The 21,805-nt window shown below is 41.9% G+C and overlaps 1 protein-coding gene across 1 annotated transcript; it reads left to right on the top strand.

The window, feature by feature from the left end:
* Positions 1-466: 466 nt before the first annotated feature.
* On the top strand, positions 467-15,315 carry c1ql3a (complement component 1, q subcomponent-like 3a). Its single transcript, XM_069151212.1, has 2 exons — positions 467-1,081; positions 14,597-15,315. Exons 1-2 carry the CDS (start codon positions 491-493, stop codon positions 14,774-14,776), a joined length of 771 nt encoding a protein of 256 aa, XP_069007313.1. The 5' UTR covers positions 467-490; the 3' UTR covers positions 14,777-15,315.
* The last annotated feature ends 6,490 nt before the right edge of the window (positions 15,316-21,805 follow it).

Here is a 21,805-nt window from a genome sequence, read left to right as displayed (position 1 = left end):
AATAAAAAGGAGGTAAAAGATCACAGCAGGAGTCTCTGGAGGAGGTTTGATACAGAGAAATAAAACCTGCTTTATTGGGATAACCTGCCCTGTTTCTATTGGATGACAGAACATTGTGCCCCCCCCCCCCCGCCCTCTGATGTTTCTGCGCGCCTCCGACAGTGTAACTGGTCCAGATCCTCCTCAGGAGTTGAGCTGCTGTTAGTTCGGGCTCTGAGAGAGGGGGACACGCGTCCTTATGTCCTTCAGAGAGACTTGAATCATCAGGACCAGAGTGAAGAGGAGGGAGACCAGGACGCGGAGGGGAGGGGCGCCGCTTTCAAAAGTTCATCGAATTACTGCAAACTGTAGCTCTGCTACATTTTTCTCTGTGAAGGTTTCCTCTCCAGCCAGCAAGATTTCTCCTAAAAGCAGACAGCCGGATCGTCCTGCGCTGACGCGGCTGGTCGGCAGGAAGCGGCTGGTGGCGGCGGGGGTCCTGGGGGTCGTTATGGTTCTGGTTCTGGTCATCCTCATTCCGGTTCTGGTCAACTCAGCGGGGACAGCGGCACACTACGAGATGCTCGGTACCTGTAGGATGGTGTGCGACCCATATGGCACCAAATCTCCGACCAGCACCGCCACGGCGGACACAGTCCGGGACAACAGCCTCGTGCAGTCGTTGCCCACTTTTATCCAAGGTCCGAAAGGAGAGCCGGGTCGTCCGGGGAAAGCAGGTCCAAGGGGACCACCGGGTCAGCCGGGACCGCCCGGTCCAGCGGGACCACCTGGAGAGAAAGGTGAACCAGGCAGACCTGGTTTACCGGGACCTCCGGGACCCAACGCAGCTGCCGGTGCCATCAGCGCGGCCACGTACAGCACCGTGCCCAAGATCGCCTTTTACGCGGGGCTGAAGAAGCAGCACGAGGGCTACGAGGTGCTCAAGTTCGACGACGTGGTGACCAACCTGGGGAACCACTACGACCCGACCACCGGCAAGTTCACCTGCTCCATCCCCGGGATTTATTTCTTCACGTACCACGTCCTGATGCGCGGAGGGGACGGCACGAGCATGTGGGCTGACCTGTGCAAAAACAACCAGGTGACACGACACGTGCACGTAGAAACTGACATTAGAACCACGAGTGTCATTTAACATCGAAAGCTTTCAAAGGTTTGATTCAGTTCACTCAGTCAGCAGATATTCAAACTCCAAACCATTGTTCTAGTTCTGCTCTCAGAAGTTGAGACAATATCTGTCATGGTCCAACACAGGGGGGGGGGGGGGGGGGGGGGGTGTCCGCTTCTGGTCCCGGATGGATGAGTTTAATGGGACAGAAGGTCAGAGGTCAAGCTGTGAGGAGAGGATGTTTCTGGAGGGAAGTCAGTTTCTTCTCTTTAATGTAAACAGTGAAACCAGTTCAAGTTCTCTGAACTGCAGAAGACACATTTTACACTTTAATACTTCCAGAGTTTAAACTTCATTTATTCGGGTTTCTCTCAAACTGTTTTACATTTCATGAAATCAGAAGAAGGATTTTCTCACCCAGTAAAAACTCATATTTATAAAGTAGCTGTAGCACAATGTAACAATATTCAAATACATTCAGCATTTAAAACTGAGCAATACAAAAAAACAAGCCTTTAAATTTGAATTGAACTTCTACAACTGTAAAATAAATAAATGAATATAAATGTAAAGAGCAGCTCAGAGAGAAACATGATATTCATGCGTTTGATTGATTTGAGATGGTTTATGTCCTGAGATATTTAACTAGTTTAAGCTGCAACAATTCCTCTTAAATGTGCACAATAAATAAATAGATCATTTCATGAAAATGATCTGCAATAAACAGCTCATGTTACTGTCGTTTTCCAGAGAACATGTACAATCAGCTTAATACCTACAATACAAACAATAATAACAGTAATAATAATAATAGTACCAATAATATTAATATGAATAATAATAGTCCTAAAGGCCGAGGACCTCCAGCATCTCTCTGCTGCCTGTCTCTGTTGAGCCGTCCATGGTGGTGTCCTGCTCGCTGTGCGTCTCCAAATGTCTCTGAATGTCTCTCAGCATCTCTGAATGTCTCTGAATGTCTCAGAGCGTCTCTGAATGTCTGAGTATCTCAGAGGGTATCTGAATGTCTCTGAGTGTCTCCGAGCGTCTCTGAATGTCTCTGAATGTCTGAGTGTCTCAGAGGGTCTCTGAATGTCTGAGTGTCTCAGAGGGTATCTGAATGTCTCTGAGTGTCTCCGAGCGTCTCTGAATGTCTGAATGTCTCAGAGCGTCTCTGAATGTCTCTGAGTGTCTCCGAGCGTCTCTGAATGTCTGAGTGTCTCAGAGGGTCTCTGAATGTCTCTGAGTGTCTCCGAGCGTCTCTGAATGTGTGAATGTCTCCGAGCGTCCCCGTGCGTCTCTGCAGTGCTCAGCCTGTCAGCAGCAGATGTAATCTCTGGGTCGGGCCGGTGCAGCGCCGCTCCAGCGAGCTCATCCTCCGTCCTGTCAGCAGCTGCTGGAACTCGGCTGCAAAGAGCAGCAAACATCGGTGGGATTAAAGCAGCGAGCGGCTCAGCGAGACAAATCAGATGCTGAAAGACACGTTTCAATTACAGCTGCTGCGACTTTAGACGTGTTGACAGGAGACCGGACGTCGTCCTGAGCAACGCAGCCACGCACTAAACTCACTGTCAAAATTCATGAATTAAACAAAACCTGCTTTGTCATATCAAGAAATTACTGAGGTCAGCAATCAAAAGTAAATAATCATATACACAAACATGTTATCCGTTTAAAAAACAGTTATTGTAAAGTCATTCTGTATTATTAAGATGGTTTCAACTGAAAAAATATGAATTCATCTAAAAAACAAAAAAGGAACAACATAAATCACCCATTTAATTTTTAATTTTTAAATTCATCAGGGCTTCAAATTTATGTTTTCAGATGGAGGATTTGTAGCTCAAACATGAGACAGTTCAGTTCACTGCATATTTAAATTCATAGTCTCCAACTGAGGACCTCTATTATTTTAACAATTTGAATCTATTTAAGATTTACTTGCAAATATGAATAATAATAATGATAATAATAATAACTGAACTCCTGTGAGGTCACTTTGAAAGAGAAATGCTGAGAAGGTGATTTATCCTTAAAATCTAAAAACAAACCGTTTATTCAAGTCATTATGAGTGAATTTGTATTATTATCTGATTAATAATAAATTCATCTTTAAAGGCCTCTGAAATCCCAGATTGAGAAATGAAGTGGAAGCTGATTAAATTCTGGAAATGAAGACGTGAAGAGGCGATTTTCCTGAACGCTGCAGCCTCATTTGGTGGTCCAGCAGTCCAAACCACTGGACACACACACACACACACACACACACAGACACACACACACACACACACACACACACACACAGACATACACACACACACACACACAGACACACACACACACACACACACACACACAGACACACACACACACACACACACACACACACAGACACACAGACACAGACACACACACACACACACACACACACACACACACACACACACACACAGACACACACACACACACACACACACACACACACACACACAGACACACAGACACAGACACACACACACACACACACACACACACACACACACACACACAGACACACACACACACACACACACACACACACACACACACACACACACAGACACACAGACACAGACACACACACACACACACACACACACACACACACACACACACACAGACACACACACACACACACACACACACACACACACACACACACACACACACAGAAACAACAGGACCACATGAGTCTACATGGTTCTACTTCAGTAATAATGCCACCAGAACTAATGAATGATGTAATGGTCCTTTTAATCAGATTAAAGTCACACATTTTAATGCAGGACTTTTTACTTGTAGATAAACATACTTTTCACTCTGAATGTTTCTCAAAAGAATCTTCCATCTTTACTCAGCATGACGAGAAAACAAGCACATTTTTCAATACTTATTTAATATATGTGAAAATCTTTCTACAATATTCTTATCAAGACACTCCAGAAGAAGTTCTTAGAAACATTAAACAGACAGACCAATAAATCTCCTTTAGGTTGTAATAAACCGTCTGAGAGGAGAGTTCAGGTCTCACATCATCCACCGGCTTCAGTTTCTGGACCCGTCTCATGTCCCCACCGCTGGACTGGATCCTCCTCAGATCCACATCACAACCACCTTCCTTCATCGACGGGCCGAGAGTCATAACAGCCTGTAATCAAATAAAGTGACCGTGATGCGTTCAGGGACAGACGAGGAGCGCTGGATCCCGTCTGGCTCATTTAAGGCCTTCACACAGCGGGGGGGGGGGCTGTGTCCTCTTTAATTCACGTCGATGTGGTTTTTAAACTGAATACTTTCACTCAGAGCACCAACACTGAGCAGGAGATAAGCTGCAGGGACACACAACGTATTTACATGATGACTGACATTTATTCATTCATTGATGTTGGTGGGCTCACCTGGATCACAGGCTGTCTGTCTGTCTGCTGTCTGTCTGTCTGTCTGCTGACTGTCTGTCTGTCTGTCTGTCTGTCTGCTGTCTGTCTGTCTGTCAGCTGACTGTCTGTCTGACTGTCTGTCTGTCAGCTGTCTGTCTGTCTGCTGTCTGTCTGTCTGTCTGTCTGTCTGTCAGCTGTCTGTCTGTCTGTCTGTCTGTCTGTATGAGAAGGGACTGATGATACATCTCATTAAAGCCTCTCTGGATCATTTTGCAGAATGTTCAAACCGTACTGAAGTTTTCCTCCGACAATAGTAAACAATAATTCTTGTACATCAACCGTGTCAATTTTAAAAAGATATTCCTGTTTTGAAACCATCTTTTCTTCTGAACAATGAGCTGAATCTTTTGTGTTTTTATGGAGTTTATCTAACTTTACTGTTTAAATTCACATCACTGCTGGTTTGAGTAGTTTTAATGTCAAATATTGTCCAGTGAGTGGTCAACATTTTGCTGGTGTTTTTAGGCCACGCCCCCTCAGTGTGGACAGACCTGAGGACTATACCTATTTATCCAAATGTCTGCTTCTGGAGTGACAGCCGTCAGAAATGAAATTCTGTTCTTTAAAACAATAATTACGCACACTGAGAGAAAACGAGCTGCAGGTCAGTGAGTCGCTGAGCGGATGCTGATTGGACGCCGAGCGGATGCTGATTGGACGCCGAGCGGATGCTGATTGGACGCCGAGCGGGGCGCCGCCACTTTCTGCCTGTTTCACTGACATTTTGGAGATGAAGTGCTGTTAACTGAAAACATCAGCACCTTGTTAATACTGAGTTTAATGATTCTCTGTTCAAATCACGATTTGTATTAAAACCTTCATATTTCATTCAGAGTAGAAAAAACAATAAAGCAGATAACGTTGTGGATGGAAGTGAAGAGAGGAGCGACGGAGGAGGTTTCATCAGAAATGCTTTGTATACTGTGTTGACAGAGATGAATGAAACCCTGGTTCTGTAACAGTCATCTGTCCACATCTGGACATAAGTCATAATTCAGATGATGTTTAGTGTTTACATGCATTAACAACAACAACAAACCACGTCTTCCTCCTCTCCAGTGAAGATTTACACCTCCAGCTGCAGATGATGGTTTTCTGGATATGATCTAAAACAGTAAAGATGTCAGTAGAAGAGCAGCTCTTAAATCTGACGAGACACTCACAGAAGCTTTAACGCTTGCATCTGATTGGTGAATGAATCAGCTGACCTGAGTGGGCGTTGTTTATCAGAGGCAGATGAATATTATCTATTAAACTCCACATAACTACAGAGTGAAGAAGAAACCAACCACCAAACTTACTGAAGAATGTTCTACTGAAATGATGTGTTGAACAGTAATTAGACATTTCCAGTTTAAATTTTTAATACATTTGAAAAAGGATCTAAAAACACGTTTTCACTTTTGCTCGAAAAACATTACAATTTTATTCATTGAACTCTCCAGCGGAAGACTTTGTGGAGCGGCTTCTTGTGCTTGTAGTCAGATGATTTCCAGATGAGTGAGCGATGTGTTTTTTTGTGGAACTATTAGTAATGTTCTCAACGACTGGTTGATGGTTGGATCCATATTTCACATTGATCTGTAGTTGTCAGACAGCAGCAGGAGGACCCGTGTGCGCCCCCTACAGGCTTCAACTGAAGGAAACATTTTCAGAATCACCATCAGCTTTATTGGCCAGATGTTAACACAGACAAGGAATTTAACATAAATAGATGTATAAAACATAAATAGACGTATAAAACAAATAGATGTATAAAACATAAATAGACGTATAAAACAAATAGATGTATAAAACATAAATAGACGTATAAAACAAATAGATGTATAAAACATAAATAGACATAAAACAAATAGATGTATAAAACATAAATACATATAAAACACATAGACGTATAAAACATAAATAGACGTATAAAACAAATAGACATATAAAACATAAATAGACATATAAAACAAATAGACGTATAAAACATAAATAGACGTATAAAACAAATAGACATATAAAACATAAATAGACGTATAAAACAAGTAGACGTATAAAACATAAATATACGTATAAAACAAATAGATGTATAAAACAAATAGACGTATAAAACATAAATAGACGTATAAAACAAATAGACGTATAAAACATAAATAGACGTATAAAACAAATAGATGTATAAAACATAAATAGACATATAAAACAAATAGACGTATAAAACATAAATAGACGTATAAAACAAATAGACGTATAAAACATAAATAGACGTATAAAACAAATAGACGTATAAAACATAAATAGACGTATAAAACAAATAGATGTATAAAACATAAATAGACGTATAAAACAAATAGATGTATAAAACATAAATAGACGTATAAAACAAATAGACGTATAAAACATAAATAGACGTATAAAACAAATAGACATATAAAACAAATAGATGTATAAAACATAAATAGACATATAAAACAAATAGATGTATAAAACATAAATAGACATAAATAGACATATAAAACAAATAGACAAATAGACGTATAAAACATAAATAGACGTATAAAACAAATAGACGTATAAAACATAAATAGACGTATAAAACAAATAGACGTATAAAACAAATAGACGTATAAAACATAAATAGACGTATAAAACAAATAGACATATAAAACAAATAGATGTATAAAACATAAATAGACGTATAAAACAAATAGATGTATAAAACATAAATAGACGTATAAAACAAATAGATGTATAAAACATAAATAGACGTATAAAACAAATAGATGTATAAAACATAAATAGACATAAAACAAATAGATGTATAAAACATAAATAGACGTATAAAACAAATAGACATATAAAACATAAATAGACGTATAAAACAAATAGACGTATAAAACATAAATAGACGTATAAAACATAAATAGATGTATAAAACAAATAGACATATAAAACAAATAGACGTATAAAACATAAATAGACATATATACAGCAAAGAAATAAAGAAATAAATTATACATATATACACCTAAAATAATGGTGCAATTGCACCTAGTGAAAATAGTGCTGATGGAGTTGGGTGTAGTTCTAAAAGGTTCAGTCATATTGAACAGGTGAAGTGTTTAACAGAGCGACGGCCTGCAGATAAAAACTGGTCTTGTTCCTGGTGGTTCTGGTGCTCAGTGCTCTGTAGCGCCTCCCAGAGGGGAGGAGCTGGAACAGCGGGTGTCCAGAGTGGGATGATCTGCAGAGACGCTACCGGCCCGTTTCCTGACTCTGGATGTGTAGAAGTCCTGAATGGAGGGCGCGTCGGCACCGACAGTCCTGACTGTCCGTCGTAGCCGGTTCCTGTTCGGTGGCCGACCCGAACCAGACGGTGACGGAGGTGCAGAGAACAGACTGAGTAGATCTGGATCAGCAGCTCCTGGGGCAGGTTGAGCTTCCTCATTCTCTGCTGGGCTTTCTTGATGATGGAGTTGATGTTGGACTCTTCAGGTTCTGGGAGATTGTGGATCCCAGAAACCTGAAGGTTTCCACAGCAGACACGGTGTTGTTGAGGATGGTGATAGGGGGCTGTGTTGGGGGGCTCCTCCTGAAGTCCACTGTCATCTTCATAGTGTTGGGGGGCTTCTCCTAAAGTCCACTATCATCTCCACAGTGTTGGGGGGCTTCTCCTAAAGTCCACTGTCATCTTCATAATGTTGGGGGGCTCCTCCTAAAGTCCACTGTCATCTTCACAGTGTTGGGGGGCTCCTCCTAAAGTCCACTATCATCTTCATAGTGTTGGGGGGCTCCTCCTAAAGTCCACTGTCATCTTCATAGTGTTGGGGGGCTCCTCCTAAAGTCCACTATCATCTCCATAGTGTTGGGGAGCTCCTCCTAAAGTCCACTGTCATCTTCATAGTGTTGGGGGGCTTCTCCTAAAGTCCACTGTCATCTCCATAGTGTTGGGGGGCTCCTCCTAAAGTCCACTATCATCTTCACAGTGTTGGGGGGCTCCTCCTGAAGTCCACTGTCATCTCCACAGTGTTGAGTTCAGCTCCAGGTGGTTTTCATTTTCATAAATCTCCAGCCGAATGAGTTTTGGTCCAATGCTGTGGACATATTATTTTAGATTTTCCCAAAGTCCAAAAACTTTTCGTCTGAATATCGGTTCTGTGTTAAAGTTATTTTTTTTTTATTGAAAACATACCTGAAGAGATAGAAATAATGGATGAATCTCATAATCTTGAAATAAACTATGCTTTTGAACTACCAATATAACAATTTTCATGAATTTGATGACAGCTTGTTTGTACATTATTTTACGAAGCTTCCCGGAGATAAACTGTTGTCTCCTCTGACTCATTTCATTGATCTGAGAGAAAGAGAAGATTGTCTGTTTCCAGTAGTTATCTGTGAGTACTGCTTGGCAGAGCAAATGTCCCGGGATGTAACTGTCCAATTGAAGGGAAACACTGGATTATATTTGCTAAACTTTATAAGAGAACGATTTATTTGACACTTTTCAAACCAGTTCAGCCACACAAGAGTTGCGAGCACAGTAGGAGGTATTTCAGGAACATCTGTGTAACTGTAGATACAGGAAGTACTCCCCTCAATTATCACATGAAATAAGCTGATTCAGCTGGTTTGGGTGGAGCTCAGCTATGTGAATAAATAGTACTAAGCATGAGGACCTCTCAGAGGTAAAAGGTCAGAGACTGTATGCAGTGTCTGTGGTTCTCTGTTGGTGTGAAGTCCAGTCACCTGTTTGAATGCTGTTTGTGTGAGTTTGAGGTTTTATAGCCGCTCCTCTGAGGGTCGGGTTGAGAATGGTCTAACTGGAGTTTGTTTGCTAAGAAAGATGCAGGCAAAAAGAAGTATCAGAATATTAGAAATGCTGGTTGACTCTGAGGGTGAATGAGAAAGTTTAGAGACTGTTTCTGTTGTGCACGAACGGTTCACAGCAGATCAAAGTCAGCACCTGAGCTACTTGTGGTTTTGTGAGCGGTGGTCCGGTTGTGTCTGTGATTCTTACGCACCGGAAACTTGAGCAAATAAAAGTTTGTGACAAATTAAAAGAAAGAAGCAGCAGGTAGCCAAATCCGAGCGGCGTGTTGTGATGTTGGAGGAGGCTGTTGCCATGGCAACACAGTTCAGGTGGTCCACAGTGAATGTTCCCCTCAGAAGGTCCCAGTGGAACTCGGTGTTGACAGTCTGACTCTGGGGGACGAATTCACAGTGACACAAAGAAAATCCCTCCGAGAATCGCCACCTTAACGTGGTGGAGGGTTTGAGTGGCTCAGTGATCCTGGGAGCTATGTTGTCCGGAGCTTCAGCCCCTGGTCGGGGCAAACAGGTCTCAGGGGAGAGTCCAGACTAAGGGTTTGATTTACTAAATGTATGCGTGTGTAAAATCACCTGCAAAAAAATGTCCATCAGATCTACTGACGACGTGCAGCGAGGACTTCATCTTTCTAATGTCCAGTTTAACACACATTGTCCATTCTGCCTGTTTTCCTCCATCATTTGTAATATTGGACGTTTCTACCTGAAGGTGTAAAATACATGAAACATGGAAATAGAACAAGTTATCACCTGCAATGATATTTACTAAACCAGGAAGTAGAAACAGAAGTGATTATTGTGTATTTTAGTACGACTGAAGGTTTTAATCAGATGAACATCAGGAGAGACGGCTGCTCTTATTGTGAAGGAGACACGGCTGCTCTTATTGTGGAGGAGACACGGGAAACCAGAGAATACGTAGACAACGTGGTTTTACACCCGTTAAACATTTCTGATGTCAGAGGCACAAATGATTCAGACATATCGTTTGTCCAGCGATGATATTTCTGAGTTATTGAATGAACTGAAAGATGATTGACAGCCAACAACAAGGAGGAGCCACGAAATACCAGCAAAGTCAGAACTTCTTCCGACTCAGCATTTTGCTGCCTCTGGGTGGTTCCAGCGTATCTCTGCTTGGATCTCCCTCCAGTCCTGTTGTTCAGGTGAGCTGTCACATCCTGAATGAGTCCTGCAGAATTCACAGGTAGCTTCATCAGGTTCACGAGACCTCCAGGAACTCCATGAAACATCAGCTGCTCATCACAGAAAGATCTGGACCTGCTGATCAGTGTCTGTTAGAAGATTTTATTTTTTTTATTTATTTTTATTTTATTCACTCTATTAATCCCTGAGGGGAAATTTCTTCACTACAGCAGGGGGGCTCTCAGGGGGGAGCTGCTGCAACAGGCTGCCACTAGCACGGCGCCAGGTAACCTGACCTGAGGTGCATGTTTTTGGATGATGGGAGGAAGCCGGAGAACCCGGAGAGAACCCACGCAAGCACAGGGAGAACATGCAAACTCTGCACAGAAAGGCCCAGGACCGGATTCGAACCCGGAACCTTTTTTGCTGTGAGGTGACAGTGCTAACCATCCACCATCCTCCTCTTTTATTTACCCACGTTTTATTATTAAGCCTTTTTTTCTTTTTCTTTTTCCCACAGTATTTAGTTTCTTGCTGATAATCTTCTATAAAGTGTTTTGTTCTTGTTATTTATATATATTTATATATATATATATATATATATAATATAATATACATATACATATATAATTTCAATGAGATCAGATTTCCTTTTCCTTTTGCAGTCGCTCTGTTTTCCATTGCTGGAATCACTTTAACACACAAACACCTCATTTAAATACAGAGATTTGGACCTGATTTCAATCCCATAATTACTCAGTAAATCACACACAATTTTTTTTTGCAAACTTGTGGAAGGAACACGCAGTGTAGTACCTTTATTTGAGATCTTAGCAAATCATGCCCTAAGAGCGGTTGAAAATACCACCGATGAACAGCAGCACACAGCTCACACCTCGCCCGGATCAGGGAAACTGGGGCACCCTCCCAGAGCCAGACCCAGGAGGGGAGCTTGCTGGTGTCTTCAGCCTGAAGAAACAACATGGAGCAGCCACCCTGTGGACCCACCACCCGAATGGACAAGCATCGGGGTCGGGTGTGTTGCAGACCAGGGGCCCAGGCGAGCTGATCGCCGGCAGCATAGACCAACTCTAGGGACGTGGAACTTCACCTCCTCGCGGGAAAAGAGCCAGAGCTGATGCAGGAGGTGGAGCGGGAGGTGGAGCGGTACCAGCTAGATATAGTTGGGCTCACCTCCACGCACAGCACTGGCTGTGGACCCATCTCCTGGAGAGGGGCTGGGCTTTATCCTTTTCTGGAGTTGCCCAGGGTGAGAGGTGCCGGGCGGGAGAGGGGATACTCATGAGCCCCGGGAACAGTACCCGTGGACTGGCAGACCGGGGTGGTGGTTCCCATTTTCAAAAAAGGGGACCGGAGAGTTGCTCCAACTATCGGGGTATCACACTACTCAGCCTCCCGGGCAAAGCTTATGCCAGGGTGATGGAAAGGACTCCGACCGTTTGTCGAACCTCAGATTCAAGAGGAGCAGTGTGGATTCTGTCCTCATCGTGGAACAGTGGACCAGATCTTTACCCTCACAAGACTACTGGAGGGTCCTGGGAGTTTAACCATCCAGTCTACGTGTGATTTGTAGACTTGGAGAAGGCTTTCGACTGGGTGCCCTGGGGTTTTGTGGGGGGTGCTGTGGGAGTTCGGGGTTCCGGACCCGTTGCCATCCGGTCTCTGTACAACTGAAGTCGGAGCTGTTTTCGTATTGTCGGCAATAAGTCAGACACATTTCCGGTGGGTGTGGCCTGTGGTGGGCGTGGCCTCCACCAGGGCTGTCCTCTGTCACCGATCCTGTTTGTGATCTTCATGACAGGATATCTAGGAGCAGCCGGGGGGAGGAGAACGTCAGGTTTGGGGGTCTTGGATCGCTTCTCTGCTGTTTGCAGATGATGTGGTCCTGTTGGCCTCTTCAGATTCCCAGCATGCACTGGGGCAGTTTGCAGCCGAGTGTGAAGCGGCAGGGATGAGAGTCTGCACCTCCAAATCTGAGGCCATGGTGGTCTGCTGGAAACTGGTGGATTGATCCCTCCAGATGGGACGGAGTGCGGCTGAAATGAGTTTCCTCCGTAGGTGGCCGAGTTCAGCCTTAGAGATCGGGGAAGGAGCTCGGACATCAGGAGGGAACTTGGAGTAGGGACGTTACTCCTTCACGTCGAAAGGAGTCAGCTGAGGTGGTTCAGCATCTGATCAAGATTCTCCTGGACGCCCCCCAATGGAGGTTTACCGGGAACACCAAACTGGCAGGAGACCCAGGACACGCTGGAGGGATTATATCTCCCAGCAGGCCTGGGAACGCCTCATTTAAACTTCATTTAACTATATTCACTTGTCAAATGCCTGATTGAAGCAACTTTTAACGGCATTCAAACTTAAACTTCTATGATGAGAGGATTGAAGCCAGGACCTCATTCCCCTCAATGATCTCTTTTTGGGCCTTTCTTGGGCATAATTTCCCTCAAGCTGTCTTCGTTTGTAACACCACCACCAGGAAACCTCGGAGCTGTGACTCAGACACACGCTCCACCACAGCAGTGGTTCTGAAGTCTAATATCAGTGTTCAGCACCTCGAGCCCCACCGGGTCAGAACGTCCTGTGAGAGGATGTGTGTGTGTGTCCATGCTGCCGGAGTGTCTGCTGCAGCGTTACTACTGGCACTCCGATCTGTCTACAATGAGTATCTCTTGGATATAAAAGCCATCAGTGATGAATGTTTGAGGTCTGAACCACAGACTGGATATAAAATGGTTCCGATGCAGAAGTGTCTTCAGCTGCAATACCAGCGAGTGCCACTAGAGGTCGACTCCAAAAAGCCTCCGGCTCCATAGACTCCCATTCAACTTCTGTCATCAAATCCAAAGTGAATAAAATGTGTCCATCAGTTATCTCGGTGTTGTTAGCTAAAGTCACTCCTTCTTATTAGTTTTCTGGAGGTCCATCTGAAAATAATCCCTCATTCATTAGAAAAGAAGATTCAAGAAGACCTGTTTTTGGGGGCGTGCCTGTTTGATTGACAGGCCTGTGGTGCAGTCAGGTTACAGCTATCGGTGGGCGGGACGTAGTATCGTCAGGTTTCCGATCAGATCGGTCAGATCCACCGCTGGCTCCTCCCCCAGCTCATCCAAATATGGTCACTTCCTGCTCCAAACCGCTCCGAACTAGCAAAGATGGTGACGGACAGAATCTGAACTGGAGGATTGATAACGTTCACAAACCAACGATGACATCACTGATGGTTGATGACATCACTGATAGGTCCGACAAAGAGTGCCAGGTGTCCCACTTTATGTAGAACTGCACAGTATTTTTATCTCTTCCCACATCTTCAGACGATGTCTCACATTGTCTCTTGCTCCAGTTTAAAAATTTTAATTCTGGACGTGCAGCTACAACAAAGACGTTCCCACTGAAACACAAAGATGACTGCCAGACATTCAAGGAAACAGGAGTTGATGAAAACTTTTAACTTTTAAGTTTATGCTCACAATTACAACCCTGTTTCCAAATAACTAGTAACACTGTGTAAAATGTAACTAAAAACCGAATGTGATGAATTGTAAATCACATAAAGTCATATTTAATTGAAAATAGACCAAAGACAACATATCAAATGTTGAAACTAAGTTTTAATGTTTTATGGAAAATATATGTTTATTTTGAATTTGATGTCAGTTTTTATGTTCTCAGGTGGACAAACATTAAAACTTTAGAAGACTTTCCACATTTGGTTTGTTGGTATCTGGTCAGCCTCCTTGTGACCCAAAAGCAGTCGCATGATTTTGTTCACCCTCATTCAGCGGAAGACAACGAGCGCAGAAATGGAGGGAGACTGGACAGGAAAAACACAAAATTATTGACTTAATATAATTATATTATCATAGTTAGAGCCTACGTCGGGTTTCTGCTGTACACATATGATCTCAGATCTTTTCTGTGGAAACTGAGAATCAGTACGTGAAAAATATTTAAAGGTCTAATTAAGTACATTAAAAGTAATTATGATGTGAAACAAAACTGTGTGTGTGTGTGTGTGTGTGTGTGTGTGTAGGTGCGTGCCAGTGCCATCGCCCAGGACGCCGACCAGAACTATGACTATGCCAGTAACAGCGCGGTGCTGCACCTGGAGCCAGGAGACGAGGTCTACATCAAGCTGGATGGAGGCAAAGCTCACGGAGGCAACAACAACAAGTACAGCACCTTCTCTGGATTCATCATCTACGCCGACTAGACAACAATCACCGCTTCCACCAGCCTCGAGGTCTCTACAGATCAAATGTTCAGACTTACTCCGAAGGAGCGCTGTGGAGAAACCGATAAAAACTCCATGTTATTTTATTTTCTTCATTCTGCCATCATCGTGGTGACTTTGGACAGTAATATCTGTAAAATCTCTTTATACCATTAGGTCACATATGAACGTTTTAATGGCAGTGGTATCGCAGAGTAATGATGGTGCTGGGGAGGGGGAGCGGCTTGTGTGTAGGGGGTGTGGTCAGATGGAGACAGTTCTCTTAAATCTGATTGGGCCACAACTGCATCAAAAGTCAGTTTTGTACATGTTTGTGGAGTTTCTCCGTTAAAACTAATTCAACCAATAACTGTTTATTCCAATGAGCAACACAGAACTAATTACAGATTTATATTGAGTCTTACAGCTGGCTGGTAAAATGAATATGAAGTCAGTATTTTAACAGATGCCCCTGGTAAGTTATTCTGATATGTGTGGTGCCATCCAGAGAAAAAGACAGATAGACTGTCCCGCCCACATCTGAGCACCTGTAGACAGGTGTGTATGTAAATACTAACACACAGTTGATGCACAGCTCTCCCAACACGACTTCGAAGTGTTCACTTCACCACGTTCTCCTGCTCATGGTGGTACACCTACAGGCTGCTGGGAGACCTGCAGTCAGGAAGTTAAAGTTTCTCTCCTAACATTGATTTAACCTCTAAAAACTCACCTCTGCACTTCAGCACAACATATTTGAAAGTATTTTCCAATGAAAAAATTCCCTTCTGCTTTAAAGTGGCTGAGATGTAATGATGATTTAGAACGTGCAGATCTATGAACATGCAAATGCCCCCACCACCCTCCAACACACACACACACACACACACACACACACACACACACACACACACACACACACACACACACACACACACACACACACACACCTCTTTATTTAATTCATTATATGTTTTATAGCATATAAAACCTACATGGACATGTTAACAAAGTTATAAACTGGATTTTCACCAAAGGTCTTTACATTTTGTGATGATGGTTTCACTGTGAAAATTGTTTTTCATGTCCAAACACCAAAAAGTAACCAATATTAATCATTAAATTCATGCTTTTCTTCTCAATCCAAAAAAAATCCAACTGATTGTTGTGTTGCAAACAGAAACTGCTTGAAAGCGAGGAAGGACCTAATCTGTCCCTCCATGTGACATCTACATCCTCTTTTTCAAAAAGCAATATGGCCCAGAGCAACTCTGATTTACAGTTTTACTTTCACATTCCTTCATTAATTTCCACGCAGACGCATTAACAATTACAAAGGTCTCACTTTGAATTGACTTTTTTTTCTTTATGTTGGAATAATAAGTAAGTAAAATAAGTATTTTATTGTTTGATTAATTCAGGTACATCTTTAGGTTACGTTGCTTTGTCGGCAGCTACACTTACAGATAAATGTATGAGAATGTAGATGGCAGTAGAAATAACTTATTAGAGACACCTTGGTGGCCCAGCCAGGTACGATCCAAATACAGATATGAATGCACATGTTTTTGAGACATGTACAGATGCATTTAGTCGCTTTGCATTTCACTCTAGTAATCATTGACAACTCTTGTTTATGTCTTCATGTCTTTTATGTTATTCCCATTTTTTTGGACCCAATAAATTGTATTCTAGATGCAATAAAATAAAATAAAATGAATAAGCAAAGTAAAACACATAATAATTGATGTTTTAACCCCAGAATTACATTCCTGGCAAACTTTGGGGGATAAAGTTGAAGGCTTTCACTGGAAGACTTTTGACTCACAATCGTGGTATTTGTAAAGTCCTGGCCCTCAATACAGCCAGCTGGTTTGCTGTCTCCCTAAAGTCAGAGTCGGTCAACTGTCTCATTTACCTTACTGTGTATTTGAACACAAACTAGAAGCAGGTGGGAATTGTGACTTCTGTTTTATTTTCTATGGTTTTAGGAGCATTTAGTGTTGGTGTCCAACAACCAGGTACACAGAACCTGAAGTCTGGCTGTTTCTGAATTGTTCAACAGTACACAGTTAGTGAGTACAACCATGTTTCCAAAAAAGTAGTGACACTGTGTTAAATGTATATAAAACAGAATGTGATGATTTACAGATCATTTAAACTTATATTTAATATTAAATAGATCAAAGACAACAAATCAAATGTTGAAACAGACATTTTATTGTTTTATAAAGATATCTTCTCATTCAGCAACACGTCTCTATAAGTTGTTCCAGGATCATGTTCACCACTGAGCTGCATCAACTCTTCTTTTAACAACACTCTGGAAACCTTTGGGAACCGATGAGACCAGTTTCTGGAGTTTTGAAAGTGAAATGTGGTCCCATTCTGGCCTGATAGAGGATTTCAGCTGCTCAACAGTTCAGGGTCTCCTTTGTTGTATTGTTCATGTCCTGATGCTCCAGATGTTTTCAATGATTGACAGGTCTGGACTGCAGGAGGCCAGTTTATCAGCGGACTCTTCTACTAGAGAACCATGCTGTTGGAATACGTGCAGAATGTGGTTGGACGTTGTTCTGCTGAAATAAACAAGACCTTCCCTGAAAGAGACGTTGTCTGGATGGCAGCATATGTTGCTCCAAAACCTGAATATATCATTCAGCATTAATGCTTCCTTCCAGATGTTCAAGCTACCCATGCCATGTGCACTAATGCATCCCTGTACCATCACAGATGCTGGCTTTAGAACTGAGCTGATAACAAGCTGGATGGTCCCTCTCCTCTTTAACCTGGAGGATGCAGCGTCCATGATTTCCAAACAGAATCTCAGATTGTGATCCATCAGACCTCAGGACAGTTGTCCACTTCACCTCAGTCCATCTTCAATGATCTCGGTCCAGAGAAGGCGGCGGTGTTTCTGGATCATGTTTCTATCTGGTTTCTTCTTTGGAGAGTTTTAACATCATTTGTGGACGCAGCGATGAACTGTATTCACAGACGATGGTTTTCACAAGTGTTCCTGAGCCCATGCAGTGATTTCCACTCCAGAATAGTGTGTTTTTAATGCAGTGCTGCCTGAGGGCCTGAAGATCACCACCATCCAATATTGGTTTCCAGCCTTGTCCCTTGTGTTCAGAGATTTCTCCAGATTCTCTGAATCTTTTAATGATATTATGAACCGTAGACGATGAAATCCACTAATTCTTTGTAGTTTTACGTTGAGGAACATTATTCTTAGATTGTTGAACTATTTTCCAACACAGTCTTTCACAACACCTCTCCCCATCTTCACTGCTGAGACTCTGTCTCTCTGAAATCATCTTTTTATACCCAATCATGTTACTGATCTGTTGCCATGGTAACCTGATCAGTTGTCAGATGTTCCACCAGGTGTTTTTTTTTTTTTTTTTTTTTTTTTTTTTTTAGCTTTACACAACTTTTCCAGTCTTTTGTTGATCCTGTCACAACTTTATAGACACGTGTTGCTGCCATCATATTCAAAATGAGCAGATATATTTTTATCAAACAATAAAATGACTCAGTTTCAAGATTTGATATGTTGTCTTTGGTCTATTTTCAATTAAAAATGGGTTTACATGACTTGCAAATCATGACATTCTGTTTTTATTTACATTTCACACAGCGTCCCAATGTTTTTGGAAATGGTGTTGTCATTTGCAAACTAATAAAATTCAGCCAGACTGATTGTGCTCACATTCCCTTTTTGCTGTGAATTGTATGCAGTGGTTGGACAAAAGACATGCAATGAAATATTACATTAAGATCTGGCAACCATCAAACATGATGTTGGTACAGTATTTATCACAGTGTATATCTGCTTCAAAAACATAGTTGACGGTAGCTAAAAGGTTGCTTTAAAAAGCAACAGAAAGTTGCCTAATATCTAAATGTCCCCTCCAGACAAACAAATCTGTAAGTCTTTACGAAAGTGTAAGTAAAGTTGTTCTACGTAACTAAATTACATCTCTGACCGAAACACAATCAGTGATTCTTAGTTGTTATTTGCTGACTCGGGGACTTGTGCTCATACCAGTGTGGTTATTTGACCGGGAACCAGATAATCAAACGACAAAAACGGAACGATGGTGGAAACTACAAACTGAGTCTCCACGTCTGAAATGTTTTCTCATGGCATCGCAATTAATAAAGCCAATAAACGAGTTATTGACCGGTTCAGACCAAGCAGCATTCATTGAGTTTGTCTAATACGTATAGAAATCTGTGTTTCCACCAAAAGTCACAAGAACTTTGAGGTTCAGAAAGTTTCCAAAGATTCAGACCTTCGTTAATCGTGTTTTGACTGAGCTCCAGTCGACTTTCGATGACGTTCACAACAAGGAATGTTGTGCGAACATCATTTTTGTATGTAATAGTACAAATCTGACAACATTAACTACAGTTTAAGGTCAAGCTTCTCTTCGTGGAACCATGTCTCAGCTCCACAGGATGTTTTCCTCTGATTGTTGGTCTTCTGAGGGTTTTTACAAACGGGGTACGTTGGTGTACGAGGTCAGTCAGCAGTGTTCAAGCTCAACAATGAAAGTTGCTGAACCTCCAGAAAGAGGAACCCTCTGAGCAGGAACACAACATGCTGCTCCTCAAATGTCTCTGTAACCATTTGGAGGATTTTTATTGAAGTTGTTTGCAGCTTTCTTCCTGTCACAGCTTCACCAAAAGCGTCTTCATTGTCAATCAAATCAGGATTTTCTGGGTCTCGTATGTAATGAGATCAGCATGACCGCTAAACACACAGAACACTTTATACACCTGCTACTGTATTTATTTTAGAACCTGTAAGCGAGTAACCACATAACTACTAGTAAGGAGTTGAAGTGCAACCAGATCATTTAAGATCTCAGAGTTTTGCCTTCGTCCACGTTCACAGTTGTTTTTTAAGTTAAGTTTTGATGCATATCTGCTTTTCTTGCATTATGTATGTGAACTGCAACGTGATCTGAAACCACTATGCAGAAGAAGAGAATACCAACAATACAGTGTCATGTATCTTCAAGAAAGTCTCATGTTGATCCCTATATCTGGACTCACCTGTAAATACTGGAGTGATAACAACTGTTTCTTTTTTTCTGCCGTTCCCATGTACAATATTGGAAGAGTGCAGATGAAATTATTTGAAATACTCAAATTAATCGACTTATTAATTCAGTAATCTTTGTCTTGAAGTTATAGGCTGACCAGTGTATTGGTGTGAATGGCATATGTATGGTAGATGCAGTGTGTGCAATATTATAAAAACTTTGCACTTTCCTTCCTTGTCTGAAACAGTCCTGTGTACTGTTACCTCAACAATGTCTCCATTAAATGGACAGAAATACCACCGTGTCCGTGTGTGACTGCAGCGGTATTATAAGACACATACGTGTTGTATGTTTGCCTCCACTTACACATGAATTCATGAACTCATGTTTTTTATTTTTCCAAGCAGATGGTTCAGATCAGCTGTTTTAACGGGGAACGCTTTAACATCCAACATGTACTTTTAATGACAAATTTCGTGCATCAAGAATCAATGACTAATGTTTGAAATACTGAATTATTTGTAGTATCAAAAACATTCAATTATTCCAGTGTATGCATCAGTAATAATAACCACACCCAGAGTGACATCACAATGTAAAATGTGAGCTGCAGCCAAAGGTCATCCATCAGTGATGTCATCAACCATCAGTGATGTCATCATCCATCAGTGATGTCATCGTTGGTTTGTGAACGTTATGAATCCTCCAGTTCAGATTCTGTCCGTCACCATCTTGTTAGTTCGGAGCGGTTTGGAGCAGGAAGTGACCATATTTGGACGAGCTGGGGGAGGAGCCAGCGGTGGATCTGACCAATCTGATCAGAAACCTGACGATACTACGTCCCGCCCACCGATAGCTGTAACCTGACTGGTCCACAGGCCTGTCAATCAAACAGACACGCCCCCAAAAACAGGTCTTCTTGAATCTTCTTTTCTAATGAATGAGGGATTATTTTCAGATGGACCTCCAGAAAACTAATAAGAAGGAGTGACTTTAGCTAACAACACCGAGATAACTGATGGACACATTTTATTCACTTTGGATTTGATGAGAGAAGTTGAATGGGAGTCTATGGAGCCGGAGGCCTCTAGTGGTACTCGGTGGTATTGCAGCTTAAGATACTTCTGCAGAGGAACCATTTTTCAGACCTGAAGCTACGAACTCTTTTATAAACAGTCTGAGGTTTTATATCCAGTCTGTGTGCAGCCCGTTGATGGTCAGATTTTCTTCATGCTTATACTTTGTATTGTTTTTCTCTCATTGTTTCTGTCAATAAAACCCATCACATGTTTCTCAAACCTCCGAGAATCTTGTTACCTCATCTTGTAAATTACAAATTGTCCCAGCTGCTGTCAGCTGTTGTTTCAGCCATTAGAAACATATCAGCGAGGACATTTTCAGGCAAGAAAAGACTCATGTGAAACCAGTCTGTGTTCTTAATGGTATTTATAATAAAATTCCAGATTTGATGTCATGGTGTCTTTGATGTTGGGGCTCTTTGCTGGATTCTGTTAAATAAAGTTACATCTCCGTTTGTTCTCCATTTCACAGATGAGTCCTTCCTGACATGTCCAAGCTCATCTCTCTCCAAACCACAACATTTTCATCCTCTCTGCATCACCTGTCCACTGACAAAGCAACTGGTCCAGATACACTCCTAGATTTTCTGTAAGTGTCCTTGAATCCACGATGTAATGAAGTCGTCGTGCTCTGGTTTGAACCATCTTCTTCGCTATGGGTTTTCAAGTAAGTATGTTAAATGTTATTTATAGAGCATCCTTTAAAACAAAATTATGTAAGGAAATGCAAAGAAAATGATAAATAATATTCATACAAATAATTAATATTAACAGCCCCATTGCAGGGAGGGCTAGTTGGAAAAGATGAGTGATGAATCTATTCTGTAAGGAGCACACAGAAGCTATAAATCCTACAAGTTTCATCGCTTGATCGTAACCAGCATCAGAGTGAC

Source organism: Embiotoca jacksoni, unplaced genomic scaffold, assembly GCF_022577435.1.
Source record: "Embiotoca jacksoni isolate LCO1_2020_lvr unplaced genomic scaffold, fEmbJac1.0.p SCAF_17, whole genome shotgun sequence".
NCBI classification, from domain to species: Eukaryota; Metazoa; Chordata; class Actinopteri; family Embiotocidae; genus Embiotoca; species Embiotoca jacksoni.
Note: the sequence above shows the minus strand (reverse complement) of the source record. Positions and strands in the feature narration are given on the sequence as shown.

What these genes read in the sequence shown, in the direction of transcription:
- c1ql3a (XM_069151212.1), top strand. Translation starts at nt 491, where the DNA reads ATGGTTCTGGTTCTGGTCATCCTCATTCCGGTTCTGGTCAACTCAGCG. An exon ending in ACCTGTGCAAAAACAACCAG is followed by an intron (nt 1,082 to 14,596) that starts GTGACACGACAC and finishes GTGTGTGTGTAG; the next exon opens with GTGCGTGCCAGTGCCATCGC.